This window comes from Pituophis catenifer, unplaced genomic scaffold (assembly GCF_029215685.1).
Source record: "Pituophis catenifer annectens isolate HBS135680 unplaced genomic scaffold, rPitCat1.0.hap2 SCAF_11, whole genome shotgun sequence".
Lineage (NCBI taxonomy): Eukaryota > Metazoa > Chordata > Lepidosauria > Squamata > Colubridae > Pituophis > Pituophis catenifer.
In genome coordinates, this window is record NW_027256891.1 from 24,967,120 (window position 1) to 24,991,024 (window position 23,905).

Consider the following 23,905-nt stretch of genomic DNA (forward strand, 5'->3'; position numbering starts at 1 on the left):
CCTGACATTTAGAACAATTAATCAGTGGAACAACTTTCCTCCAGAAGTTGTAAATGCTTCAACAATTGAAGTTTTAAAGAAGATGTTGGATAACTATTTGTCTGAAGTGTTGTAGGGTTTCCTGCCTAAGCAGGGGGTTGGACTAGAAGACTTCCAAGGTCCCTTCCAGCTCAGTTATTCTATATATTCCAAGATCCAGTTATTCTATATATTCCAAGATCCCTATTCTGAACTGAATTGACTATTTCAGAATAATTGTGTTGTTAATTAACCAATCATTTGGTTATAAATAAGAAAAAAAACCACTCTTCGCCATGGGCAGGTGACTTCAAAAGTTTCCCATAGTTTCCCATCCAGGCTACTAAACAAGTTTGCATACTCAACAAGGGAAGTAAATCCATGAATTTGGAAGGATTTGGCTTTTCTGGATTAAAAAAAAAAACAAACCACTGGAAAAGCATGAGTACCTTGTAAAGGGTACTTGCATTTTTTAATATACATATTTCATTTTATACTGGCTTTTAAAGGAGCTGCAGGGATTTCATAAACGGCAGAAAATCATAATCCGAAATCTTTTCCAACTCTTTCCTTTTTACGAAAAGGGGCTTTTTTGTGTGCCTGAGCTGCAGAGAATGAGTGAGTTGGACAGGGTCCCACTTGATTCCTGCTGAGTCTTGGCCGCTGCCAACCGACTCCTAAAACCCAGATAATGCATCGTAATAACAGGGTCTTTTAAAGCCCTCTCCAAAAGCTAGCTCTTGAAACAGAAGTTTCTCTGTTTTTTAAGTTAAAAAAAAATAAATAAGGGTTCATATCTTGCCAATTCTTCAAAGCACTTTTTTTCCTATACTTTTATTTTTTTTTAATCACTTTTTTTATTTATCACTTTGATAAATCAAAGTGATTTATCATTCAGCCCAATCCAGAATTTAATGGGCGTGCATAAGTGCACCAGCGTGCGTTCCTGTCCTAATATTCCTTTTTACTTGCTCTTTTCATGTATTTAAATTATGTTTATACTTTTACCTGTTATCTTATATATGCTTGACAAATAAACTAATTATGATTACGATTAATGGCCCTTTTAAAGCCGGCAGCCTTGGGGGATTTTTCTAAAAATAAACCCCATTGGAAAGCTATGGGGCTTCCCTTAAGAAGGAAAATCACAGGACAAACTTGCCAAGAATAAAGAAAACTTTTTCCTCCTTTGTCCCCGCCCTCCTTCGCGCTCATTGGTCCCTTGCTCAGAGCGCCCCCCGCCCCTTTCCCTCCGAGCCCTCCCCGCAATATTCCACCCAACAATCCCGCCCCCCGCGCGTTGATTGGCCGCCTCGTCCCGCCCCCCCACCTTTTTTTTTTTTTTGGAGAAGCCCTTGCCCTCCTGACCACCTTCGCGCGGCCCTATTGGCCAGTTCAAAGCGAGCGGTCGTTGCTCCCTGCCTTCGCCCCGCCCCTTTAGCAATGGCGGCCGCGCTCGGAGAAATTGAGCGCGGCCTCCTCTGAGGGGAAGCCGGGCCTGCTTTTTTCCCCCCCTCTCAGCTCGGGGAGGCGCCCGGGGCGGCCGAAGAGTGGAGAGGGGGGGTGGGGACAGGCTTTAAGGTCACCGCGGTGACCGGGAGGAGAAGGGCCGGGCCTGGAAGGGAATGGAGAAGGGCGCTGCCAGGCAAAAGGAAGGCCTGAGAGGGAGAGACTCCAGTGGGGGCCCCTCTGAGGGCCCAGAAGGCCCTCAGAAAGGACCTAGGAGGCAATTGACGGAAAAGGGGCCCATCTCAGGCGCCATGGGCCCCATATCAAGGACAGTGGGCACCGTGTCAAGGGCCCTGGGCCCTGGAGTGGCCCCAGGCCCCCCAAGTGTTGCCCCCAACCCCCATGCAGACTCTTGGCTCCAGAGGATGCTGGGCCTAGTCCTCAAAGCTTCTGACCTGAGGGTCTCCCTGACAGAGGCAACCCCGGTGACGGTGCTGCTCCTGCAGAGATACATGGCCGAGGGGCCACCACCCGTGCCCGATGCCCCCTGCCCGGCCTACTACTACTACGACGTAACTGTGACGGACGGCACCTACCAGGAGAAGTGCCTCCTGGCCCCCCAGCTGAACGGCCTGGTCCAGCGAAACGGGCTGGGCGCCGGGCGACAAATCAAGATCACCCAGTGTTCCTACATGTACAACGAAAGGAGCCTCAGCCCGGGCTTTGTGTGCATTGAAGAGCTGGAAATCCTAGAAGGGGTTTCGGTCTTCGCCGGGCTTCCCTCCCAGCTCAGAATCTGCCACATGAAGACCATGCTCCCCTTGAAAGGGAGCAGGAAGCATTACCTTCCTCTGTGGAACAATGACGATCCCTTTGGGGAGATGTGGGTGGCGAGGAAGCCCTTGAGGGAGGTCAGTCTGGAGGGTAAGTGGTGGAGGGCCGGGCCCAGAGAAAGGCTATGGGGAAAAGTGCAGGGATGGCACTGGAAGCCTGGGGTGTCCTTGACGTTGAGATGACATTGGAAGGGTGGGATGTCCTTGAAGACATGACATTGGAAGCGAGAGGCGTCCTTGGATGCTCCGTAACTGTTCTTAGACTCATAAAATTATTGGGTTATCTAGTTTACAGGTCTCGGCTGGATGGCAAGCCATGGTTTTCCCTCCAGGAAGAAAGACTCAGTCGAACTGTGATTTGAGATTCGGAGTAGCACAACAGCTCTTTAACTCTTCTTGGATTCAGAAATTTGGGTTATCTAGTTTAGAGGTTTGGGCAGGATGGTAAGCCGTAGTTTGCCCTTCAGGAAGAAGGCTCGGTCAAACTCTGGTTTGAGATACGGAGTAGCACAAAAGCTACTGGCCAAAATCTCAGGAAGGAATCGTGTACGGGTGTATATGTCTTTTAAATCTGTCAGGGCCAAAATTATTTAATTTGATTTTATTCTACTTTTAAATTTTGTATGTATGTGTTTTATTGTTTGGCTGTGCACCGCCCTGAGTCCTTCGGGAGTAGGGCGGTATAGAAATCAAATCAAATAAATAAAAATAAATAAATAAAATCGGCCTTGACTCAGGGCAACTGCCTGGACATCTCCCTAAGAGCTTCAAGGAGGCCTTGAAGTCAAGATGAGCAAAGATTCTCAGAAGTGTTTTGTCTTTGCTGCCTTCCTGGAGCTGAGAGAGAGCCACCCCATCCCACCCCGTCCAAGACACCCAGCTGGCTTTGTGTCTAGTCAGGATTAGAATTCAGGGTCTTCCTGGTGCTTTTAACCATTACATCAACCTGACTTTCACTTAAAGAATCATAGTCTCTATTTATTAGAATTACATCCTGCCTTGCTTTAGCTTTCCCTCCAGTTCCCTCCCACAACAGAGATCCTGTTGGCTTGAGAAATATTCCGTTTTTATGGCTTACACTGAAATGGTTTAGGCTTCTTGTTCTCCTGTATCCTAAGTAAATAAATCTGAAGTAGCTTTCTGCTTTTTCAAGCAACACTAAGCTATGGTTTGGTGTTGCATTTGAATTGCTGCACTTTCAATATTTGTCGACTAGCTTTGTCTTTAATAATGCTCTAATGCTTTTTGATTTGGAACTTTGAATCTGAATCGAACAGCTAACATTTGCATGCTTTTGAGTCAGTATCAGAGCAGTTATGTTGTAGCAATGGCTTTGAAGTTAGTATTTGTAGTAGTATCATACAAAAGCAATGGATTCATTGCAGCATTGCCAGTTCTGAGTTCATATTTACTCTTCTCTGTTTCCCCCCATAGAATTCAAACCAACATCCATCTCTATTCTGGCCATGACCTGGGAAAGCAAACTCAGCTTCCCACCGTTGCGTGTCAGAATCATCCATAAGTCTCGGTTACGGTATTTTGGAAAACCAAAAACAAAGCTAGATGTGCCATATCAGGTAGGAATAATTCTGATACAGAGATTTCTTTTTTTTTTTTAACTAGTGTCTAAAATACATTCTTGTGTTAATAATATGTGAATCCCAGATGGATAAACCTCAGTTATCCATAAAATCATTTTTATGCTGACTTACTGTTTTAATAAACATAGTCAAGAGCTTGTAAAATACAACCAAACACAGTGTGTTTGTGTATGTGTTTAGATGCACAAACCCAAACACTCACCATGTCAGCAGTGGCTGTTGGAAAATAAAATGATGCCAGAATGATGACACACTTCTCAGTGATGATCGTCCATATGCCACCTTTATATACTAGTTGTTCGACACAAGTACTTAAATCATGGCGTTGTGCAATGATGTGATCACCGCATGCCTCTAGTACAACAACATGCAATTAAATAATTACCTATTGGATTTGTTTAGAAGTGTTTATTTTGCTTAGTCAGTGTTGAGGGAGGGGAAGCAGGTATGATTCTACATCCACTGTAACAATTATATGAAATAACATGCCTTCTGCAGACTTGAGTAGTTTAGCCTTCTGAAAATTTCCCTTATGTTGTTACTTTTGGTACTGTTTGTTTTCAGATACTGTGTTCCATTTTGACACGCCGTCTGCTAAACGAGCTTCACCTTGTATAGGCTCATTCCCATGGTATCCACCATGGTGATTCCTATGTCTTAAGAAGAAAAAAAATCTCATCCCTTCCGTTTGCTTTCCATTTGTTAATCTGCAGTAAACAGATGCAGTAAATATGCAGTAATATGCAGTAAACCATAAACTAAGCCCTTTGTGGGGCTTACTTGTTTTCTGAGCTTACTGAACTTGCTTGTTTTCTTGCAGAGGTTTCATTACTCAAACTAGGTAAAATCATCAGTGCTAGTCAAGCAAGTTCAGAGAGCACCAAGGATCCCTCATTTCAATCCTGAGCTACAAATATTCTCCTTTGTTGGTACTAAACCCTTTGTTCCTACCTTTTTCAATCCCTCTTGTTCCTTCCCAGTTTCAGCTCCTGTGGAATTTTTTGCTTGTAAGATAGGAATTTCACAGCTTAATATTGTACGCCCTTGATTAAAGTAAATCCTGCTGAACTTACATAGGGAAATATAGAGAAGAATGTTGCCTTTAATGTAAAAGCTTTCTGAATAAGGGCAGTAAACTCTTCTGTTTTTTGTAAAGCGTGTTGCATATAATTTTTGATGATAAATTTAGGAGCAAAGTGCATAAAATGAAAAGCATGCTTCAACCTCAGGCCTTTAAAATAGCATTTCAGTAATGTGGCCTTTAACTTTCAAGAGCAAACGTTCTTATATTTGCAGGCTTATTTTGATGTCGCTGATCAATCTGGCATGGTGTTAATGGTGCTGTGGGGCTCTTTATGCCCTGAATGGTATCACAGTATGAAAATCGGCACCGTGCTGCTGCTTGAAAAATATGCTGTTAAAAAAAGTTTATCTTCTAAAATACAGTCAAGTCCTGAAGATTTGCACATGAAGAGATTCAGTTCAATAGGTTAAGTATCTGAAATACGATTTTTTTTGGGGGGAGGGGTATAGCTTTTAAAGAAAATCCATTAGTTTGCATTTGGTGTATCTGACCACTCTATCTGACCAACAAAGGTCTATCTGACCATTCGTTTTGCCTGCATACAATGATTATCTGAGACGAAGAATATATGTTTGTTTGTTACTTCAGGCAGTGAAGAAACCGACTGTCATAACCAATCACTCTCCTGCAGTAATCATTCTCAAATAGCAGGAAGCCATTTCCCTACTTGGCTACACGACGTGGGATCTGTATCTAATCCATCTCTTGTCAGGAGGGCTCTGCCTGCCACAATTAGTTTCCAGTTATTTTGCTTTTGCTTGTATCTTCTAATTTTCTAAAGTTCTAATTTTCTTTTGGACACAGAAATTGGCTGGGTGACTTTGATCTGGTCAGTTATTCTCAGCCCTGCCTAAATCAAAAGATTGACAGAAAGTGTCAATCTACCAAAATATACCGAATGGTCGATTTCAGCCCCATAACCTTCCTTAAAGAAACCTTCATCCTGCAGTAGATTGGTTTAGGCAGATGATAACTACATACGCATATATAAGAAAATCTGTGGTCAAAAAAGTGAAATGTTTTGTTGGTCAGAAGGAGTAATAAAGGAAAAACTGTTGGTGAATTTAAAACAGTTTGACAGTGATTCTAATTGTCTTGGTGATCTATTAGATTCAAGTTCATCAGTCTGAGACTTTTCAAATCTATTTCTCAATAGGTCAGTGGAAGCAGATATTATTTGTTTTGTGTTCTGGAAGTGCTGATAGGGTTCGGTTAGTAACGGAGAGTTAAAAATAATGTTGGCAGGAGGAAGGTCCAAATGAAGGATAGGTGCACGTTAAACAGAATATTAACAAGAAAAGCAAGGCCTCCTGTGGCATAAATAGGATGTCTAAATAGCTAATTATCTGTCATATATTTAGCAGGCTCTTTTTTGGTTGCTTGTGTTAGAATATTGAATAAATAATTTGAAGTACACGGTAAAAGAATAGCATGGCCAATTCTAATAGATTGCTTAAATTGCACTAATTAGCTCATTACACTATGAACGATTTATTATTTTTAATGTCTTGATGCATTAATTTAAGAATATGGAAGGGGGAGTTTATATAAATATAAATGCTGGCTTTCGTAGACACCCATGATTGTTCCTTTGAGATTATTATAACCAAATTCTCCTGTTGCTTATGAATATTGATAACCATTGTTCAATGTAAAACAGTTTGCTAAGTCGTGCTTTCTTTCCCCAGCTGGTAGGGAAAAAAAAGAAGGAAACTTATGGTGGGCTGTAGTTTTTTTTGAAAAGAATTCCCATTTAGCGGTTTTCTGTGTTTCTTCTATATATCTAAGTGCTCAGGCTGATTTCTAGTGCTCCAATATCAACGTTCTTTCCTGTAGCACATTTCTTGTAATTTATCCGTGATTTAAGTGGCCTTGGAGAGGCCAGTTCTGTAAAAGGCGAGATGAATAGCACACAAGTCTAATAAATTAAAAAGAAGAAGCAGTTACGGATGGAAGAAAAGAACGAAGGTAGGGAGGTAGTAGAGACGGGGGTTTTTTAGATTTAATTCCCAAGAAGTGCAAATGCAATATCTGTCCTCAACAGTTCAAAATAGCTGCTGCTTTGGGGGGAATTTCTTGTCCTTTGAAGCCCTGTTTCAAGTTTCTCTAACATCATGTTTGTGTGACTTGCCACATGCCCTCCCCAAAGTGTTTAAAATTGGATCATCAAACCGACTTTTATAAAAATGTATATTTTTAAATGACTAGAACAAAACTAATGTAGTTGGTAATTCAGTCAAACATAATTGTCATCATCTGATTAATTCTTTTTTAGAAATCGCTTTAAACGTTCGAGACCCTCCAGCTAAAATTAACATCATTCCAGAACATAAAATTAAACCAGAATGGAAGTTGCCTGAAGTTGAATATCAGTTTGTAACAAGGTTATTATAACTACTATTATTACTACCGTATTATTATTATGTTTATTATTATTATTTTTACAGACTGGAATATTACTGTTAAAAAATTGAGAGGAAGGCTAAAAAAGAAATGAAATTCTGATGTTTATAAATGCTATATGGTAATAGATATTAATTCTGTATGTACTATCAACAGTGTTCAGATGGTACAACAAAGCCAGATTATTATTAACTGCATTTGTGAATGTTACTGCCACAAGTCTGCTGCCACAAGTATACCATGTGTGATATAATGGCTTTCTCGGTTTAGAAGAAACCAGGGTAAAATTCTGTAAAGAAGCAATAGATTCTCTGTGCATTTATTCCAAATGAATAGAGCTATTGCATGATAAATTAACTTTTTATTTTAATTTTATTTGTATGCCATCTATTTTGTAAAAGCACTGGGCACTTAAATATCAGAAAAATTACCAAAATGCCTCTCAAAAATAGTAAACACACTCATAAAATAAATCCAATAGAGCCATGATGGCAGACCTGTGGTACACATAGCCATATCAGTGGGCATGCAAGATTAGCTCTGGCGCACATGCGTGCACCGGCCACCTGATTTTCAGGCCTTTTGGGCCCACCGGAAGTAAGGAAATAGACTGTTTCCTACCTCCGGAGGGCCTCGTGGGGTGATGGGGAAGGCCCGTTTTTTTCTCTCTCCCCCTCCCAGGCTCCAGGGCCTTTCTAGGAGCTTGGGGAGGGTAAAAATGGCCTTCCCCACCCACCCACTCCCGAGGCCCTCTGGAGGCCAGAAACAGCATGTTGTTTGCTCTCCCCAGCCTCCAGAGCCTTTCTAGGAGCTTGGGGAGGGCAAAAACTGGCCGTTTCCAGCCTCCGGGGTTGGGGGGTGGGGAAGGCCATTTTCGCCCTTCCCAAGCTCCTAGAAAGGCTCTGGAGGCTGGGGAGAGAGAAAAACAGGCCTACCAGGCCCACTGTGCCATCGCGGGGGTTGCATGTGCGGGGCAAGGCGGATAGAATTATGGGTGTGGGCCTGCTTTCACATGCTCGCTCTCTCTCTCTCTCTCTCTCTCTCTCTCGCTCTCTCTCTCTCTCTCCCCCCCCCCTAAAAAGGTTACCCATCACTGCAATAGAGTATCAAAATTAAACTCCTCATTGCCTGGACCACTTCATTTTGCATCAAATGTAGCCTCTAAATAGGAGCGACTAAATCACAAGTGACTAAGGAAGACCTCCCAATCCTAAAAAGGAGATAATTGGTGTGTGAGATGCAACTATACAAAAACTCACCTGCCTACAGTCGCCATTTTTGACCATAAAGTTTTCAAATGTCTCACAAACATTTGTGGTTAGGTAGTTTGAGAGAACCGAATTCTCACGTGAAGTCGTAGCCCAGCTTGTTTTTATTGTTTGAATGCCTCCATTTAGTGACTTTCTTGGATAAATAAATTTCTGGAATCTAGTGGCTTTTATCTTTTTGATACCCTAAGTTCTGTTGTGCTTTGAATTCCAGATCCGAGTTGGATAAGTTAGCACAAAATCAGTTTTGTGACATCATTGGACTTGTACAATATGTTGGACGGGTCGAGCGCAAGAAGAAAAAAGGTATTTTCAAAGATTATATGTTTGGCTGTAAAAACAAGTTTAGAACATAGATTAATTAACATTTATTCTGTCTATGTAGGTTGTGTGGATGACTTTTGGACGTATCGCTGGGTACATGTTGTTGATGGGACCTCAGAACAGCCTTTTATAATAGAATTGTTTTCCACATCTCAGCCAGATATATTTGAGCAAATTTACCCAAGTACGTATTCTATAAATCTCTGTTTAATCGCTTTCTGTCAAATTTGTTCGGAATTGGAGTATTGGGTAACACATTTTCTTCGTCACAGTTCACAAGGATGAACTCTAAAGAATTCTTGGATTTCCTTTATTCTAAACTCCATATATTTAGCTGATGGAAGAGAATATTTATAGCCTGGGGTTGAAGTGAGGGTCCTTGGTGCTTCCCAAGCTTGGTAGTTTTCTTGCAGACGTTTCATTACCAAACTAAGTAACATCAGTAGAAGACTGCAAGAACTGGTTTAGTGACAGCAAAATACTGACACCATGTTGAAGGCATATACCTCCTGTTTCATAGTGCCATAGGTTCGCCATCACGGAACTAGACAATCAGTTGTCTCTACATTTCCTCTGGCAACATTTTATTTTCCTGTACACACAGGATGTTTTTCAGTGTCACATGGCATCTCTGCACACGAGATTGTCTTCTATAGTTTACAGTGATAGAGATACTGCTCTTATCTCTTAATCTGCACTGTATAAGCACAGTGGCAGAAAGTGTTCTGAAAAAAAAAATAATTTGAATGCTGCAGAAAAACCTTAGAAAGTGAGTTAGGTTTACAAATTATAATAATTAGTTCCCTTTTGATCTTTTCTCTTTCAAAACTTACCCTTTAAAAACTTACATGTATCAGAATCAATCAATTACAGTCATGGATAGGCACCAATCATCTTTTTGTAAAAATTGATTTGGTATGTGGTTATTATACAGTAGGTAAAGTTACGATTAGTTTTGTTTTAATTGGGATTTACAAAAATGGTTTTAAGGTTTGATTTTTAACTTTTTACATTTTAACTTGGATGTAATTGTAAGCCGCCCAGAGTTACCATATGGTAAGATGGATAGCCAATAAATTTTATAAATAAATAAATAAATAAAAATGAGGAATGGCATGCTGTTTTGAATCTGCTTCGATTGGAGTAACTTCTAAGACAATTAAATAAATAAATAGGTAATATGATGCTTCTCCCTCTCTAGTGACCTACTTGGTATGTACCCAGATGAGAGTGGAACAAAATATTTCTGAGAATGGCTCCAGTACAGCCTATTTAACAACATCTATGAAAACTCAAATGTTTACTTCAGGTAAAAAAACAAAACAACCTCTTTTATAAAAACACCTATCTTCATCTCCAATCTTAATCTATCAAATCACGTCAGCTGTCTTTCTCCCTATCCTTTTTATCAGTTTCTGTTACCCATGTTTGCGGAGCTGTAATTTTGAGGATTGAAAGTGCTGCCTCCTTTTATTCCTTACATAAGAATCTTGCCAGATGAGACAGCCCCAAGTGGCTTGATTACTTCCCCTAATTTGGCACTCAGCTGATGTTTTCTCAAGAGTGACAGCCTCGTGCGTTCTTATTTCATTTCATTTTAATGTATGTCGAATAGGGTACATTTAAAGTGACAGAGTTTCTATTCTATTCTATTCTATTCTATTCTATTCTATTCTATTCTATTCTATTCTATTCTATTCTGCCATGCCTTTTTTTTTTTTGCTTTGTTTTCTCTAACATAGGATGGCACAAGGGCCAGCCATATATAAAAGATCCGAAAGTGCAAAACTTTATCCAGTGGATGAGAACCCAAGAGGAAGCTTCTTACGTGGACAAAGTCGTCATTGGGGGATACCATCGTTTCCCGCCACTCCCACGTACATTTGCAGAATATTGTAAAAATATGAATGGTATGCCAATTTCCTTCTGCAGGCCAGTTTGGAGTAGCCTTAAATTTGCAGACAAAATATTTCTGTGCACCTGTGCCCGATTGGAAATATTTGTAGGTGCTGAGAGTTTGTCATTAGTTAAGGTTGTAGCAAAGCATAACCATTCTTCATCATTCATTATCCCCTTTTAAACTTTGTAAGACTAGTAGTTCAACTGGAGTCGTTTTTTAGCTCCATGTCAAAAAACATCTGGGCAGTGTTTGAATTTTAAAGTGACTTTATATGGTGTCATCTAATTGAAGATCACCATGCAAATGGAGGAACAGAGTATGTCTCCGGTTTATTGTTCATGATGGAATGACGGTTGTCAACCAGATTGTTTCTTTCTCTCCTCATGGCAGCTCAGTTTGAGACAATTGGGGGAATTACTGCACAATACACAAAGTCTCCTAAATGGGATGAGAATGAGAGGAACGCTGGACACATCCCATAATAGAGGACACATCCTGTAACTTTATGAGGATGTCTGCCACTTTTGTGGCCTTAAAGGAGGTTTATGGGTTGTATTATAATCTAAGCCGGGTTTTCTCAGTTGTTTGCAAAATAAACTTATTCACAATGGTGCTGTGCTAGTTTAAAAAACAATAATGTTAGATTCCTTGCCACCTGAATTTTACCTACCAGTATTTATTTGGTGCTGTCTTCCTTAAAAATTGCATTTCAGAAGAATTAGTTTTGATATCCATCAGTGAAATTGAGAAGGAGATTGACAGTTTGAACTACAGGGAACAGAAGCACATTGCTTTTCAAGGGATAATTAGTGCTATAAGATGTGTCAGCTGCAGCAATACCTCCCAGGATGCCTCAGGAGAATCACCAATGCAGGTATATGGTACTTCAACATTAATAGCCTAGCACTCAAGACATTATGAGTATGATTAAAACTGAGATAGTCTGTATTTGAATTTAAAGAACCTGTAGTGATGACTTCTTAACTTATTTTTTTTCCTCTTATTTTGAACATGTGTAAAATTAGAAAGCTTTCGTGATACCGTGACCTTTTTAAAAAAAGATCTTGAAATATGTCATCGTTTTCTACATTGTTTGACTAAAGCAGTGGAAATAAATTGGAAGGGTGTTTGAGACAGAACTTTATATCTTAGTTAAGATCCTGTGTGGGTTTTTTTTTTCCCCTGCTACTTGCTATAAATGAAACTGAATCTAACTTTAAAAAAAAAAGGAGAGTACTAACTGGTAGACAGTGTGTAAGTCTGATTTAAAATTATTTCTGCAGATCGAGAAAAGCTCATCAGTAGGTACGTCTTTGTCAGAACAGCAGCAAGCGAGAGAATCAACTTCTAGGCAGAAGTCGCCATCTCTGGAGCAACAAACCATAGTAACCAGGAGTTGTGTAAAGAGACGGATTTCAGCTGTAGAGTAAGGAAGTGTTTGCTTTTGAAGTGGAACAGAACCTCTAGTTTCTCTGGCAATTGTGTATTTTATGTTACAGTCCTGGGATGGCAAACCTTTTGGCCTTGGTGTGTCAAAAATTTGGAAAACACCTTCCTTGAGTCTGTTGAGGTGTCTCACACACACATCCAACCCCCAAACAAAAGAAAAACAATTTTCTAGTCTCCCCCCCCCCCCCCATCTAGTAAGCTACCCTGAACAGCAGCACCAAGGTTAGCCCCAAAAATTTTCAGCACATTGAAAAGAATAGGATGGAACTTAACAGGGGTCTATGGAGGGGCGGGTTTCAAAACCCGTAGAAGCGGATGGGCAGAGCCTCCTGCCGTCACCGCTACCGATTCGTCCAATTCGGGGTGAACTGGTAGCAACCCACCACTAGGTCTACGTGAAGATTTGAATCCAGGTAGGAAAAAGGAGAGGCACAGATAAAAGATGGGGAAGACTTGCCTTATCAGTAGGTACAAATGAAAAGCATCTGAATGTCTTTGTTCACCACAAATTAGACCATGAGCTAGCAGTCTGATACAGCTGCTAAAAAAAGCAAACACTTTTTTACGCTGCCTTGGTGAGACCCCACCTGAATTTGTTGTGGCCTGTTGGCCGCCAGCCCCTTCAGCAGCCCAATCAGATGAGGAGGCAGTGTGGGAGTCAGAGCCAGCATCAAGGCAACCTGAGAGCTCTGAGGGGGAAGAGGGAATGGAGCTGGCAGAGAGAGAGAGAGACAGAGGCGGAGCCTGGGCCATCCGGCAGCTCTCAGATGGAGAGTCAACAGCCCCAGGTCTGGAGGTGGCTGATGAGGAAGAGGAGGGACAGCTGGGTCCAGTGCCTGACGCATGGATGCGCAGAAGGCAGAGGAGAGGAGAACAGTGGAAATCTATGGGCCAGTCCTTAAGACGGAAGAGCCACCGCTGCTAGTGAAGCCCCACCTTAGCTCTGGGGATAAAGTGCAGGGGGTGAAGATGAATAGGTATGGCAGACAACTATTCATCTTCCAGACGGACAGACTTGTTAGCTTGCTGTGAGAGCGAGACCCTAATAAAGGGAACATTTATTTAACTGCAGAGGATTTGTGTTTAGCAGCCAGGTCAGAACAGAATAGAATTATTGTGTGTGGTTCTCAGTATCATTGTTCACAGCTGGATTTTCAAGATGACAAGGGCTTTGGAAACCAAGCAGTTATAAAAAAAAAATTGGGTACGTTTAGCCCCACAGAAGAGAACGCTAAGGGGAGATAGTCCCCTTGAGTCTCCGTTCCCCCAGAGGGCAGGACCAGAACGATAGATTCAAATTACAGGGCTAGGTATCCGGTGGAACTGCTTGATCCTATGATCTGTCAGTCTGTACAGGTTACAGGGTGAAGTGATCAGTTCTCCTTTACTGCAGGTCTTGGATGGAAGCCAAATTGTCATCTGTCAGAGATGCTGTAGTGCACTGGTGTCAAACTCACATAGTCACGTGACGTACCGTGACTTTTCCCCCCTTTGCTAAACCGGGAGTGGGGGTGGCCAGTGTGTGACGCATCCGGCCCTCGGGCCGCGAGTTTGACACCCGTAGTGGTTCCTTCACTCAACAGGCAGCTGGACTCGATCATCTATAATTTAGTACTATTTTAACAGTTCCTGTTGAGGGAGCCTTGAATGGAGGGTGAACCAAATTCCAAGCAATATCTTATAAAAAGCTAACACTTCATACACTCTGTCACTTACTCGCATCATCGTACAGTACATTTAAACATTTCTTGCTTAATATCACCCAGCCTCACAGACGAGCAAAAAAAAATACAAAACAGAACTAATTGGTAATAGATGGAAGCGTTTTGATTCTCTTTGGAAACATAATTATGTGATCTGAGCTCATGGTAAAAGAAGCTGTTTTATTGTAAAATAATTGACGCCTCCAAAGAAACTTGATGCTTGTTAACTTTATTTTTAAGGACCACGGATCACCCTCCTGTGACTTCTCAGCATTCATATTTGACAAGGTCAACAAGCAAAAGAAGAATGTAAGTGGCCAATTCTTCGTAATTTCATTGCATTTTTTTTTAAAAAAGCGGTGACATTTCATTTTGCTGTCTAGCAATTTTGATATATATTTTTTAGTTCCAGTTTTTTTTGCAAAGGATGTGTGCCATGTATTTTTGTACAGCTCATAATGTGGGAAAGGAACTTAACCTGTGTCCCATTGTAACCTCGTCTACACCTCCTACCGCGAGGGGTGTTAAACTCGCGTTGTCATGGCATCGCGTGACGTATCATGACTCCCCCCCTTCGCTAAACTGGGTATGGGCGTGGCCAGTGCATGACACATCTGGCTCGCAGGCCATGAGTTTGACAGCTCTGTCCTAGATGGTTCTGGGGAGAGGAATATAGTCTTTCCATTGAGGCAAATAACACTGGTATGTGAGAGTCTTCTGTCCATGCTGTTTTACTCTGCAAGAAGGGACAGGAAAGGAGAAAGGGAAAGAGGAAAGACAAAGAAGGAAAGAGAACAAGGAAGGAAAAATAAGGAAAGAGGGGAAGGAAGAAGAAAGGAGAATGAAGAGGGAAGGAAGGAAATTATAATGAGAGTGAGGGAAGTCCTGCCTTACCACTTGGCCACCACAGGCACCCCCAACACGAGTCATGTTGAGTGGCCATGCCCAACCCGGCCCCCCAAGGTCAAACATAACCCTGATGTGGCCCTCAATGAAATCGAGTTTGACACCCTTGCTGTAAATTAACATTATTGGGTCAGACGTCAGGATGCACATATGTAAGGGTTGGATTTCTGTGATGTTGTCATCACATGTTTCTTATCATTTTTGTCCTGTTCTAATTGGCAGTACATGCTGTGCTTCCCTCTGCTTTCTCAATAGGTATTAGTGATTCACCTGAGATCTGGTTTTCCCCAGCCAGACTACTAACAATAGCTTTGGAGCAGGGGGAAGAGCGGGAAAATTATATGGGAAGGATGGGGAATCCCCTTCCCAGGGTGTTTGTCAACATATACTCACGTACCAGCTTTGTCATATTTTCTTTTTGACTCATAACATAAGATTAGTCACCTCGAGATTCTACGAATTAAAAATCATAATTATGCATAATACGATCAGATATTTTGCTGCTCTCAGTGATGATCTGTTTGGATTTTTGAAGGTTGCCCAATTTTTCGCAAGATAATTCTGTTGCCAATAAAGACAATGCAGAAGTGATGGAAACAGCACAGACGCACAAAAGTATGTACTTCGCCTCTGAAGATTATATTAGTAACAGCTTTTTACCTTCCAGGAAACTAGGGTGGAAAACAAATAGTAATAATATGCTTCTTCCGTCTCTGATGTTATTGTTAATATGTTAATATATATGGTTTTTACATGGTTGCCTAGGTGAAGTTTTATTTTTCTGTGTTGCTTAGCTCCTTTGTGCTTATTGGAGAAGTAGTAAAGACATTGCCTGGAATAGGTAGCCTTGCTTTTTAATTTCAGATTGATTCCTTATTAGGTGCAACGGTTGTACTTCCTTATGAATGTAGCAATGTGATTTATTTATTTTTTTATTAGTCATATTTCTATGCCGCCCTCTCTCCGAGGACTCTGGGCGGCTTATACCAAAGACAGTATACTAAATAGCATATTGCCCCAACAATCTGGGTCCTCCTTTTACCCACCTCGGAAGGATGGAAGGCTGAGTCAACCTTGAGCCGGTGAGATTTGATCTGCTGAACTAGCAGTCAGCTGAAGTAGCTGCAGTACTGCACTCTAACCACTGCGCCACCTCAGTGCTTTTTTTTAGGACAGGGGTCCCCAACCCCCAGTCAGTGGGACAACCTCCAGACCGCAGCATGTCAGTAACCAGCCCGCACAAACAAGTGAAGCCCCATCCATGAGATGCAGGCAACACATGAAACCACACCCCTTTCAGGTCTGCAGAAATATCCTCTCCCCCGGTGCTCAAAAGGTTCGGGGCCCCTCATTTAGTATGCATCTTGTACATCAGGGGTATCCAACTCACGGCGTCATCCCGTGACGTACCGCAACTTTTTTCCCTTTCGCTAAACCGGGCTTGGGCGTGGCCAGCATCTGGCCTGCGGGCCGGGACTTTGATACCCCTATTGTAGATCCATACTGGTTATTTTGCCTTATTTTATTCTGGTATGCAGATCTAGTATACAAAATAGCTAAATTAAGTTGTAGAGTTTTTGTTTGTTTGTTTGTTTTAAAAAAAGCCAATGGTTCCTTGGGATCAGGAGGAGAATTCCAATTCCATGACAGTTGGTATTACCCAACAATTGAAGTTTGCTGCAGTGCTGGTTAATATTCCTCTCAAATGGATGCCTGCCTCCAAATTGCATCAAAAGAGACACGTAATCCAGTTGTTTTAGACTTTCATTGAAATCATTAATGCAGCTTTTTGCATTATTCACTTTCATTCATTTCATGAATGCAGCATTTTGGATCACATAATCTCATGGCCTTTGCCATTAATTCTATTATATAAATTAAAGATGAATGAGAGACTGTATAAAAATAAAGCAGAATAGACGACATATCAATCATTCAATTAACTATCAAATTGTTTTCCTAGTCATAAAAAATATCTAGTAATGTACTTTAGTCTTTAATAATGACCTGTCCTATTAGCGGCTAGATTTCTGTCAGGAGCTATTAAGCAACTTGTTTATGGAAGGACTATATCATAAAATAAAAGTTAATTTGTATTGCATTTATCTATTACATTAGTACTTCTTGTTATATTTATTATAATTATCATTTCTGCTTATCTCTTTTTAGTCTTTGGATTAACTTCTATATATCAGTGGCCATAGAATCTAAAAATATTGAATTTATTACAAAGCTAGAAAGGTTACTCGCTCAAGCAGTATCAGAATTGGATTGGCAAATATTCTTAGATTGGGGTGAGCTACTTTTTCCAAGCGGACGGCTCCAGTTAAATTTTAGAACACCTGTGGGTGCATTTTTAAAAAGTAGTGGGTAGAATGAGAACAAAAATCAACTTTGAATTCATCTAGTGAAAAATTAAATATAGTTAATAATAACTTCCCTTTGGGAAGAAGCAAAAACCAAATAATAATTGGGTGACAGATCTTGGAGGTTGTATAGCTGTGATTTAAAATGACCTAACATCTTATATATTATGCCCATTATAGAAAAATGGGCGGTCGTATCAATCAAATAAATGAATTCATAATCCTGCATGCCACAAAAGAATTTAAGGGCTTCCCAAAAAAATAAAAAATAAATCACAATTCCTAGTAAGTTATGAAAAAGTTGGTATAAAATTTGCTGTTTCCACTGGTGCAACTGAGGGTCTCTCCTTCAGGGATCAACTTCAGATGATAATCCCATGTCACCAGAGGTGGTATTCAGCCAGTTCGGACTGGTTCACCGGAACCGGTAGCGGAAGTCGTGGGTGGGCCCACCCACCCGCTCCGGCTCTATGCCATCCTATTTAGGCCCTATGGAAGGCGCACGCACCAGCAAAGCACATATGTGGAAGGCCGGGCGCATGCATGGAAGGGGCGTGTGCTCACATTTGCAAACCGGTAGGGAAAGCAAGTGACTACCACCCCTGCATGTAACATTGGTTGGCTTTGAAAGCAGAATTGGATTTTTTGGAGGGCTTTTTTTGTTTGGCTTTCTGCTTTTTTTATTTGGAACTTGATCAAAGCTGATGATGCAAGATCCAATCTGGGTCAGTCACCGGGACCCAGAGGTGCCTGGGGAAAGGGCCCCTTGTCAGTCAACAGGAGTGCTGAATTACCACCAGCTTAATAAATACCGAAACAACAGCCAATCATCAGCTATCAACACACCAATCAACCAACAGGAAGGTGCCATATAAATACGAAACACAGAATAGCCCAAAGCACCTATTCCAGTAGAGAGAAGTTCCCTGAGGATGGGCTCCAGGACGAATCCAAAAACTCAGAAGACTAAACCTCTGGTCCCGGAGATCGACCAAGATTGAGTCTTGCAACATTATCCTGAGACACATACTGTATTTTTCGGACTATAAGATACACCTGACTATAAGATGGACTTAGAAGAGGAAATCAACAAAAAAAGTTTTTTGCCTCCACATCTCCCATTTTTGTTTTTTTTCCAGCCTGTTTTCCAGGCTTTTTTTTTTGGCCCATATTTTTGGCTCGTTTTGAGGCTTTTTTCCAACCATTTTTTTCCAAAAAAAATTGGCCACAAAAAAGCCTTGAAAACAGGCCAAAAAAAAGCCTTGAAAACAGGCCAAAAAAAAGCCTCAAAAATGGGCTGAAAAAAGCCTCGGAAACGGGCCAAAAAAAGCCGAAAAACAGGGCGAAAAAAGCCCCCCCCCAAAAAAAAGGCCCGAAAATGGGGCGTGTGGAGGCAAAAAAAAAAAAAAAAGCGGGTGGGTGGGGCTTCAGCAATATTCAGGTTATAAGACGCACAGACATTTTCACCCCCTTTTGGGAGACAAAAAAAGTGTGTCTTATAGTCCGAAAAATACAGTAGATTTGCCTTCATTCGTGAAAGCTGATGATTTTTAGTTCAGAGCTCTGGAGAGATTAGGGATAGTTTGCCTTTCTATCGGCCAGGATCCTTGTCTCAGCTCTAGAATATACATCACCTTCAGAAGTCTTCAGGAGCTCCCCTTAGACAGGCTGAACAAGCTCATCTGACTTGCTCTTTTGAATGCCTTTCCTGGTCAAACAGCTGGAGCTGAGGTGCTCAATAATATTTAAAATCTGGATTACAGATTACTATCTTTATATTAGCAGGTAACAAAGAAATAGCTGATGGATCTGAAAAAGTTCATCGACAAAGGATGTGTCACAATTCCTGGGAAAGCCTTCTCTGGACCTCCGTAAAAGAGAACTTAGCGCAGCACTTGAACTTCAGCAAGATTTTCCCAGAAAGCTTCCCTCGCAAATTTAATTACGCTCACAAAGAAGTCCTGTTGAAACAATACAATCTTCAAGCAGCCAAATTCCAGCCAGAAAAATGCCTGGCGAGCGGAGAAATGAGTCACTTTGAAAATGCCTGTCCTCTTGAATACTATCAAGTGGCTATTCTCGGTAAGTAACTACTAACGTCGACACACTTAGAAAATTGAATGTTTTGTGGAGCTTTGTCTTAACCAGAAAGACAATGCCCCAAAGTGCTACAAGGCACGTGATTCATGTTTGCTGCTCTAGGAATGGGACTTTTTTTTTCTTTCTTTTTTTTTTTAGAGCAACTGGAAGGAAGGTAGACTAGTCTACCCAAAGAACCTTTTTCCATATGGCCACAGAGGTTGTAAAGCAGATTATTCTTGAAAGTAGGGAATTTCAAGAGTAAACTCAAACTTTCAGGGTGCTAAAAAGCAAAACAAACGTTCCTGGATTTGTGCCACCATACTTGATCTGCCCCAAGCTGTATGTGGAAAACAGGGAATGTTACCGGTTTAGCACTGGTCAATTAACTATATGTTGTTCAGTTTAGAAATACAATGATAGAAACAGTTCAAAATCTACTGTAGTAGTCTGAAAGGAAGGCAGATAAGGGGGGAAAAAAACCCCATGGGTGAATTGTCTCTATTAATAGAGTTATGCTCATATTTTGAAACTGGCTATCTGCTTAAAGCGAGTCATGACATTGGTTTTGAATTAAACATTGGAAAAATGAACCCAACAACAACCCATGTAGGAATGCAGGTGTTTTCCTAAATTCTTTCAAGGAAAGGCTGGACAGGCAATTGCCTGCAGCTTTGGGAAATGAAGCATGAGACTTGACTCTTGGATTTAAAGCTTTGTTTGATGACCAGATTCTTGAAGACAGTTTTTATAGTTCATAAACCCAGCTTTTTGGCATTAACAAAAGTAACGTATCTCTTGAACAGGCGTAAATCATGATACAGCTGTAGAGGTTGCCCTCCTGAATGACTCTTACTTATTTCAAGTCAAAGAGGCATCACAAAATGCAGCACCTTCTCACAAAAACGGTACTACACCTTGCCAGGAAACCATTAACCAAGGAGGACTTTTTGAGTTACTTTCACTTCCAGGTAGGTATCTTCCAGATAACAGTGATTTGTACATGGCTGTTGTCACTTGTCTAAAAATAAGCAATTACAAATGAAGTCTTAGGAATCTGATAGCTCAATTCATAATAATCTCCACTGTAGAGCTGTCTTCCAAGCAATTTTATTGAGGGCCAGATTGAGGGTTTTGCTGACTAGTGCTCTTGTAGCCTTAAAAATCATTTAAATCTAGATGGACCGATCTATTTTCTTCTGAAGAGGAAGCAGCACTATTATCCAGTAATGACACTTTTGAAACTTTCCCCTTCCTCTTTTTTTTTTCTTTTCTTTTCTGTTTTTAAAAATACTTATCCTGGCAGCTATAAAGAATTTAAAGCAGCCGACCACATGTTTAAACAAATATATTTTCATTGCAGGTGGTTTGCCTTCAGTGGCTTTGAATTTATAACTCAAGAGTGTGGGTTGCTTGCAAATTATTGTCTTCAAATTATCAATGCCAACTTTCTCTCTGCTATGTTAAGAATTTCTATCTTCCAGATAATGGAAGATCAAGGAAGGGATCTTTATGGGGCCAGTCAGTTTGTTTCTATAGATTTTTATATTGGGAAACAGGGAGCTATTAAAAAAAAAGACTGTCAAGAGTAACTCCTCTAAATTCTGTAAAAGATAAGAAGTTGCCATGCTCTTTTAAAATAAAAACGGTGGATTTCAGCAGTGGAGTGGGTCGTTTCGTGACTCACGGTTTAACTTCAAGAATTGTAAATCACGGCATTACCCTCTTTTTAATTCTTGTCATCTACGGGTTTTGTTTAAAATCAAAACGGCTGACGCTCTTGCTATCGCAGGGTTTGAAAAGTAACCTGGAGCTACGATTGCTTTGCATATTAGGCAAGGTTCTTCTCTTATGTTGTAATTGGCTTGCCACGTTATTGGGGGTGGGATTATTTTCCTTTCCTGTTCTTGCTCACAACCATTCTGGAATTAATCCTAGGTAAACTGATGAATGGGGGACTGCTTTCCCCAAATGTGTAACATGTCCATTATCTGTTTGCATACTAGATGATTTCAAAGCCGCTGCCCTGGAGAACCAACGTGTCATCTGTATTCTGGATGTTTGTCCTCTGGATAACGAGAAAACCGAAGTCTTTCTTAGGAAAATATATAAGATAACAGAAGTTGATGTAGTCAACCAAACATAGTTCCATGGTTTGACATAAATGTATTGTAAACTGAGAAGAGGATTAAACTTGCAAGAGAATGTTTTTCTCCTGCTATGCTATCCGCAATTTGGATATTTTAGCAGTGGTTAAGGAAAGTTTCTGGTTCTTTCGTACTTGAATGTTACAAAAGTGTTTTGACAGATACTTGCCTCTCAAATGAGGGTGTTTTTTGGCAACAAGTACTGCACACATATTGCTTTCTTAACCTTTGTTTGAGTTTAAAGTAGCAAAAGATAAGCCAGCAATGCATCCGTTAGTCAGATCCTGCCCTGTGATAACTGAAGGCCGTACATAGGAAGACTGTGGCTCTTTTGCTGCTTATCTCTGCTTTCTGGGTGACTGAATTTGGTCTGATTATGAAAAGCTTGTTGCGGGCAGTGAGCAAAAAAAGTTTTTCCTCCCTCAAAAGTTGCCTCATTAAATCGCCTTTCATCAACAGCCTGCAGAAGGCTTGGATGAAGGATGAAGGCAAGCCACCAGGACAGAGTTCATCTTTGGAACTTGTTTGTGGAGCCTGCACAAATGCTGCAGCGGGGAGTGTGTCACTGCCGTAATCAAGCACCTTAGATTTGCTTTGTCAACTCTGGATCATGATTACATTGCCAGCTGATCATTATACGGTTGCGGCCTCTTCCGCAGATGATGAGCTGTGGGGGGACATGGGCAAAACACTCCAATCAGGAGTCGTAATTTTGGGTTTTGTTATGGAATGGAAATGAAGTAGAACTGTCTTGGGTGCAGCAGTACCAGTCTAGCGCAGACGGGTAAAAACTGATCACGTGGTTTGAGAGCGGGCATAGTACAGCTGCAGCCCAGTCATCCAGAAAAGGGAAGTCGAACATGTGTGTATTTGTATTCAGCCGTGGAAGAAGTGAGTGTGCCTTTTAGTGTGACTTGGAAGAAATGAGCGGTCCTTTTTTTTTTTTTTTTGTATATTGTATTGCAGTATTGCTTTGATATTGTAGTTGTTTTATTGGCAGGGCCACAGAGAAACTGTTGGGTATGCCCTGAAAACCTCTCTCGCTGCTGTCTTTCCTTCCCCAGACTGAAACCACCACCATGCCAGTAATTCCAGCCTCCCCTTTCTTTCAAGAAATGTCAGGTTTGACAGATGCCCTACTTGGTCCTTTTGGTACCAAAATCTTTCCTTTTTTCCTAGGATTTTAATTTTTTCATAACAATTATAATGTCCTGCAGTTCACTTCTGTTTAAATATATTGATTTTAAGATGATGATGTCTGAAAAAAAATGTTGTACTGAAAGAAAGAATAAAAATGTATCAAGCATGTAATTGTCTATAGTGCCAGAAGTTGTATTAATGCATTGCTTCCAGTTGGAATAAATGCATTTATATAAACGTCTTAGTTCAAATAGTTCCTCTGATTCCTACTACTATTTCACAATATGGAGAGGTAGTGGGGGGGAACAGGATTTGCCAAAGATGTTGATGGTTACGACCAATATTAGAAAATTAAATTGCAAAAGATTGATAGAGCCAGCATGTTATTTCAGTGTTCAAACCCGGGTTTAAAAAAAAAAAATGTAATGAGCCCTAGACCCTTCTAAAATCAGTGTGATATGTTCAAACTGTATGTATTTTTATAACATTCATTTGAAGCGAGGTTTCGCTTTAAAAAATGCTTTAAAATAAAAGTGACGTTATACAGTAACAAAGTTTTGATTTTTTTTCCCTAAAAAAAGGCTTATTTAATGTAGATGAATCTGTTGGCTTCTTAATTTAAAGTGTCTCCAAAGCGTTTGCAAGACTATAACATCGGAGGTGTAGTCGCCCTCAGGCTAGAAACGGGAGACTGGGAATTCTAGTCCTGCTCTAGGCACAAAGCCAGCTGGGTGACCACCTCAGCTCTAGGAAGGAGGCCATGGCAAACCACTTCCAAAATCTTGCCAACAAAACTTCTAGGGACTAGTCCAGGCAGTCACTAGAAATCAACCAAGACTCGAAGATAAATAAACTTAGATGAATTCTACCGGAATAATTATGATTGGCCATTTTCCCTCAAATTCCCTCGTGTTTATTTAGATGGGAACATAACACCTTGCAGACTAAGCACCTTGCTCTTTTACCTAAAGGCCGCCCGTCTCACCTGTATCTGCGTGCGTAGGGAAGGGCGCTCAAAACCTGCACGGAGTCCTTCAGCCAGCATGCCTGCTTTGAAAGCAGTTGTGTGGAAACAACAAGAGTTGCGAGTGGTGGGGTTGAAAATTAGCTGCCTGAGTTCCTGCCCTGTGGCTCCGGCATCAGGTCGTTTTATTCCTCTGAGATAAGCAAAGAGAGAACTGAGCTGACGCAACGCAAGATCTAATGACCAGGGAGGAGCGGTGTTGCTTACCTGC

The 23,905-nt window shown here is 41.0% G+C and overlaps 1 protein-coding gene across 3 annotated transcripts; it reads left to right on the plus strand.

The window, feature by feature from the left end:
* Positions 1–1,469: 1,469 nt before the first annotated feature.
* On the plus strand, positions 1,470–23,170 carry RADX (RPA1 related single stranded DNA binding protein, X-linked). Of its 3 annotated transcripts, none has more exons than XM_070951901.1 (15): positions 1,470–2,391; positions 3,735–3,877; positions 5,198–5,390; positions 7,261–7,369; positions 8,871–8,962; positions 9,042–9,164; positions 10,182–10,289; positions 10,723–10,890; positions 11,594–11,754; positions 12,164–12,306; positions 14,273–14,341; positions 15,474–15,553; positions 19,087–19,386; positions 20,190–20,354; positions 21,390–23,170. In XM_070951901.1, the coding sequence occupies exons 1-15, from the start codon at positions 1,644–1,646 to the stop codon at positions 21,527–21,529; spliced, it is 2,742 nt and encodes a 913-aa protein (XP_070808002.1). In that variant the 5' UTR covers positions 1,470–1,643; the 3' UTR covers positions 21,530–23,170. The 3 variants fall into 3 exon arrangements, with proteins under 3 accessions (XP_070808002.1, XP_070808003.1, XP_070808004.1); XM_070951902.1 differs by having other exon boundaries at positions 19,090–19,386; XM_070951903.1 differs by having other exon boundaries at positions 11,597–11,754.
* The last annotated feature ends 735 nt before the right edge of the window (positions 23,171–23,905 follow it).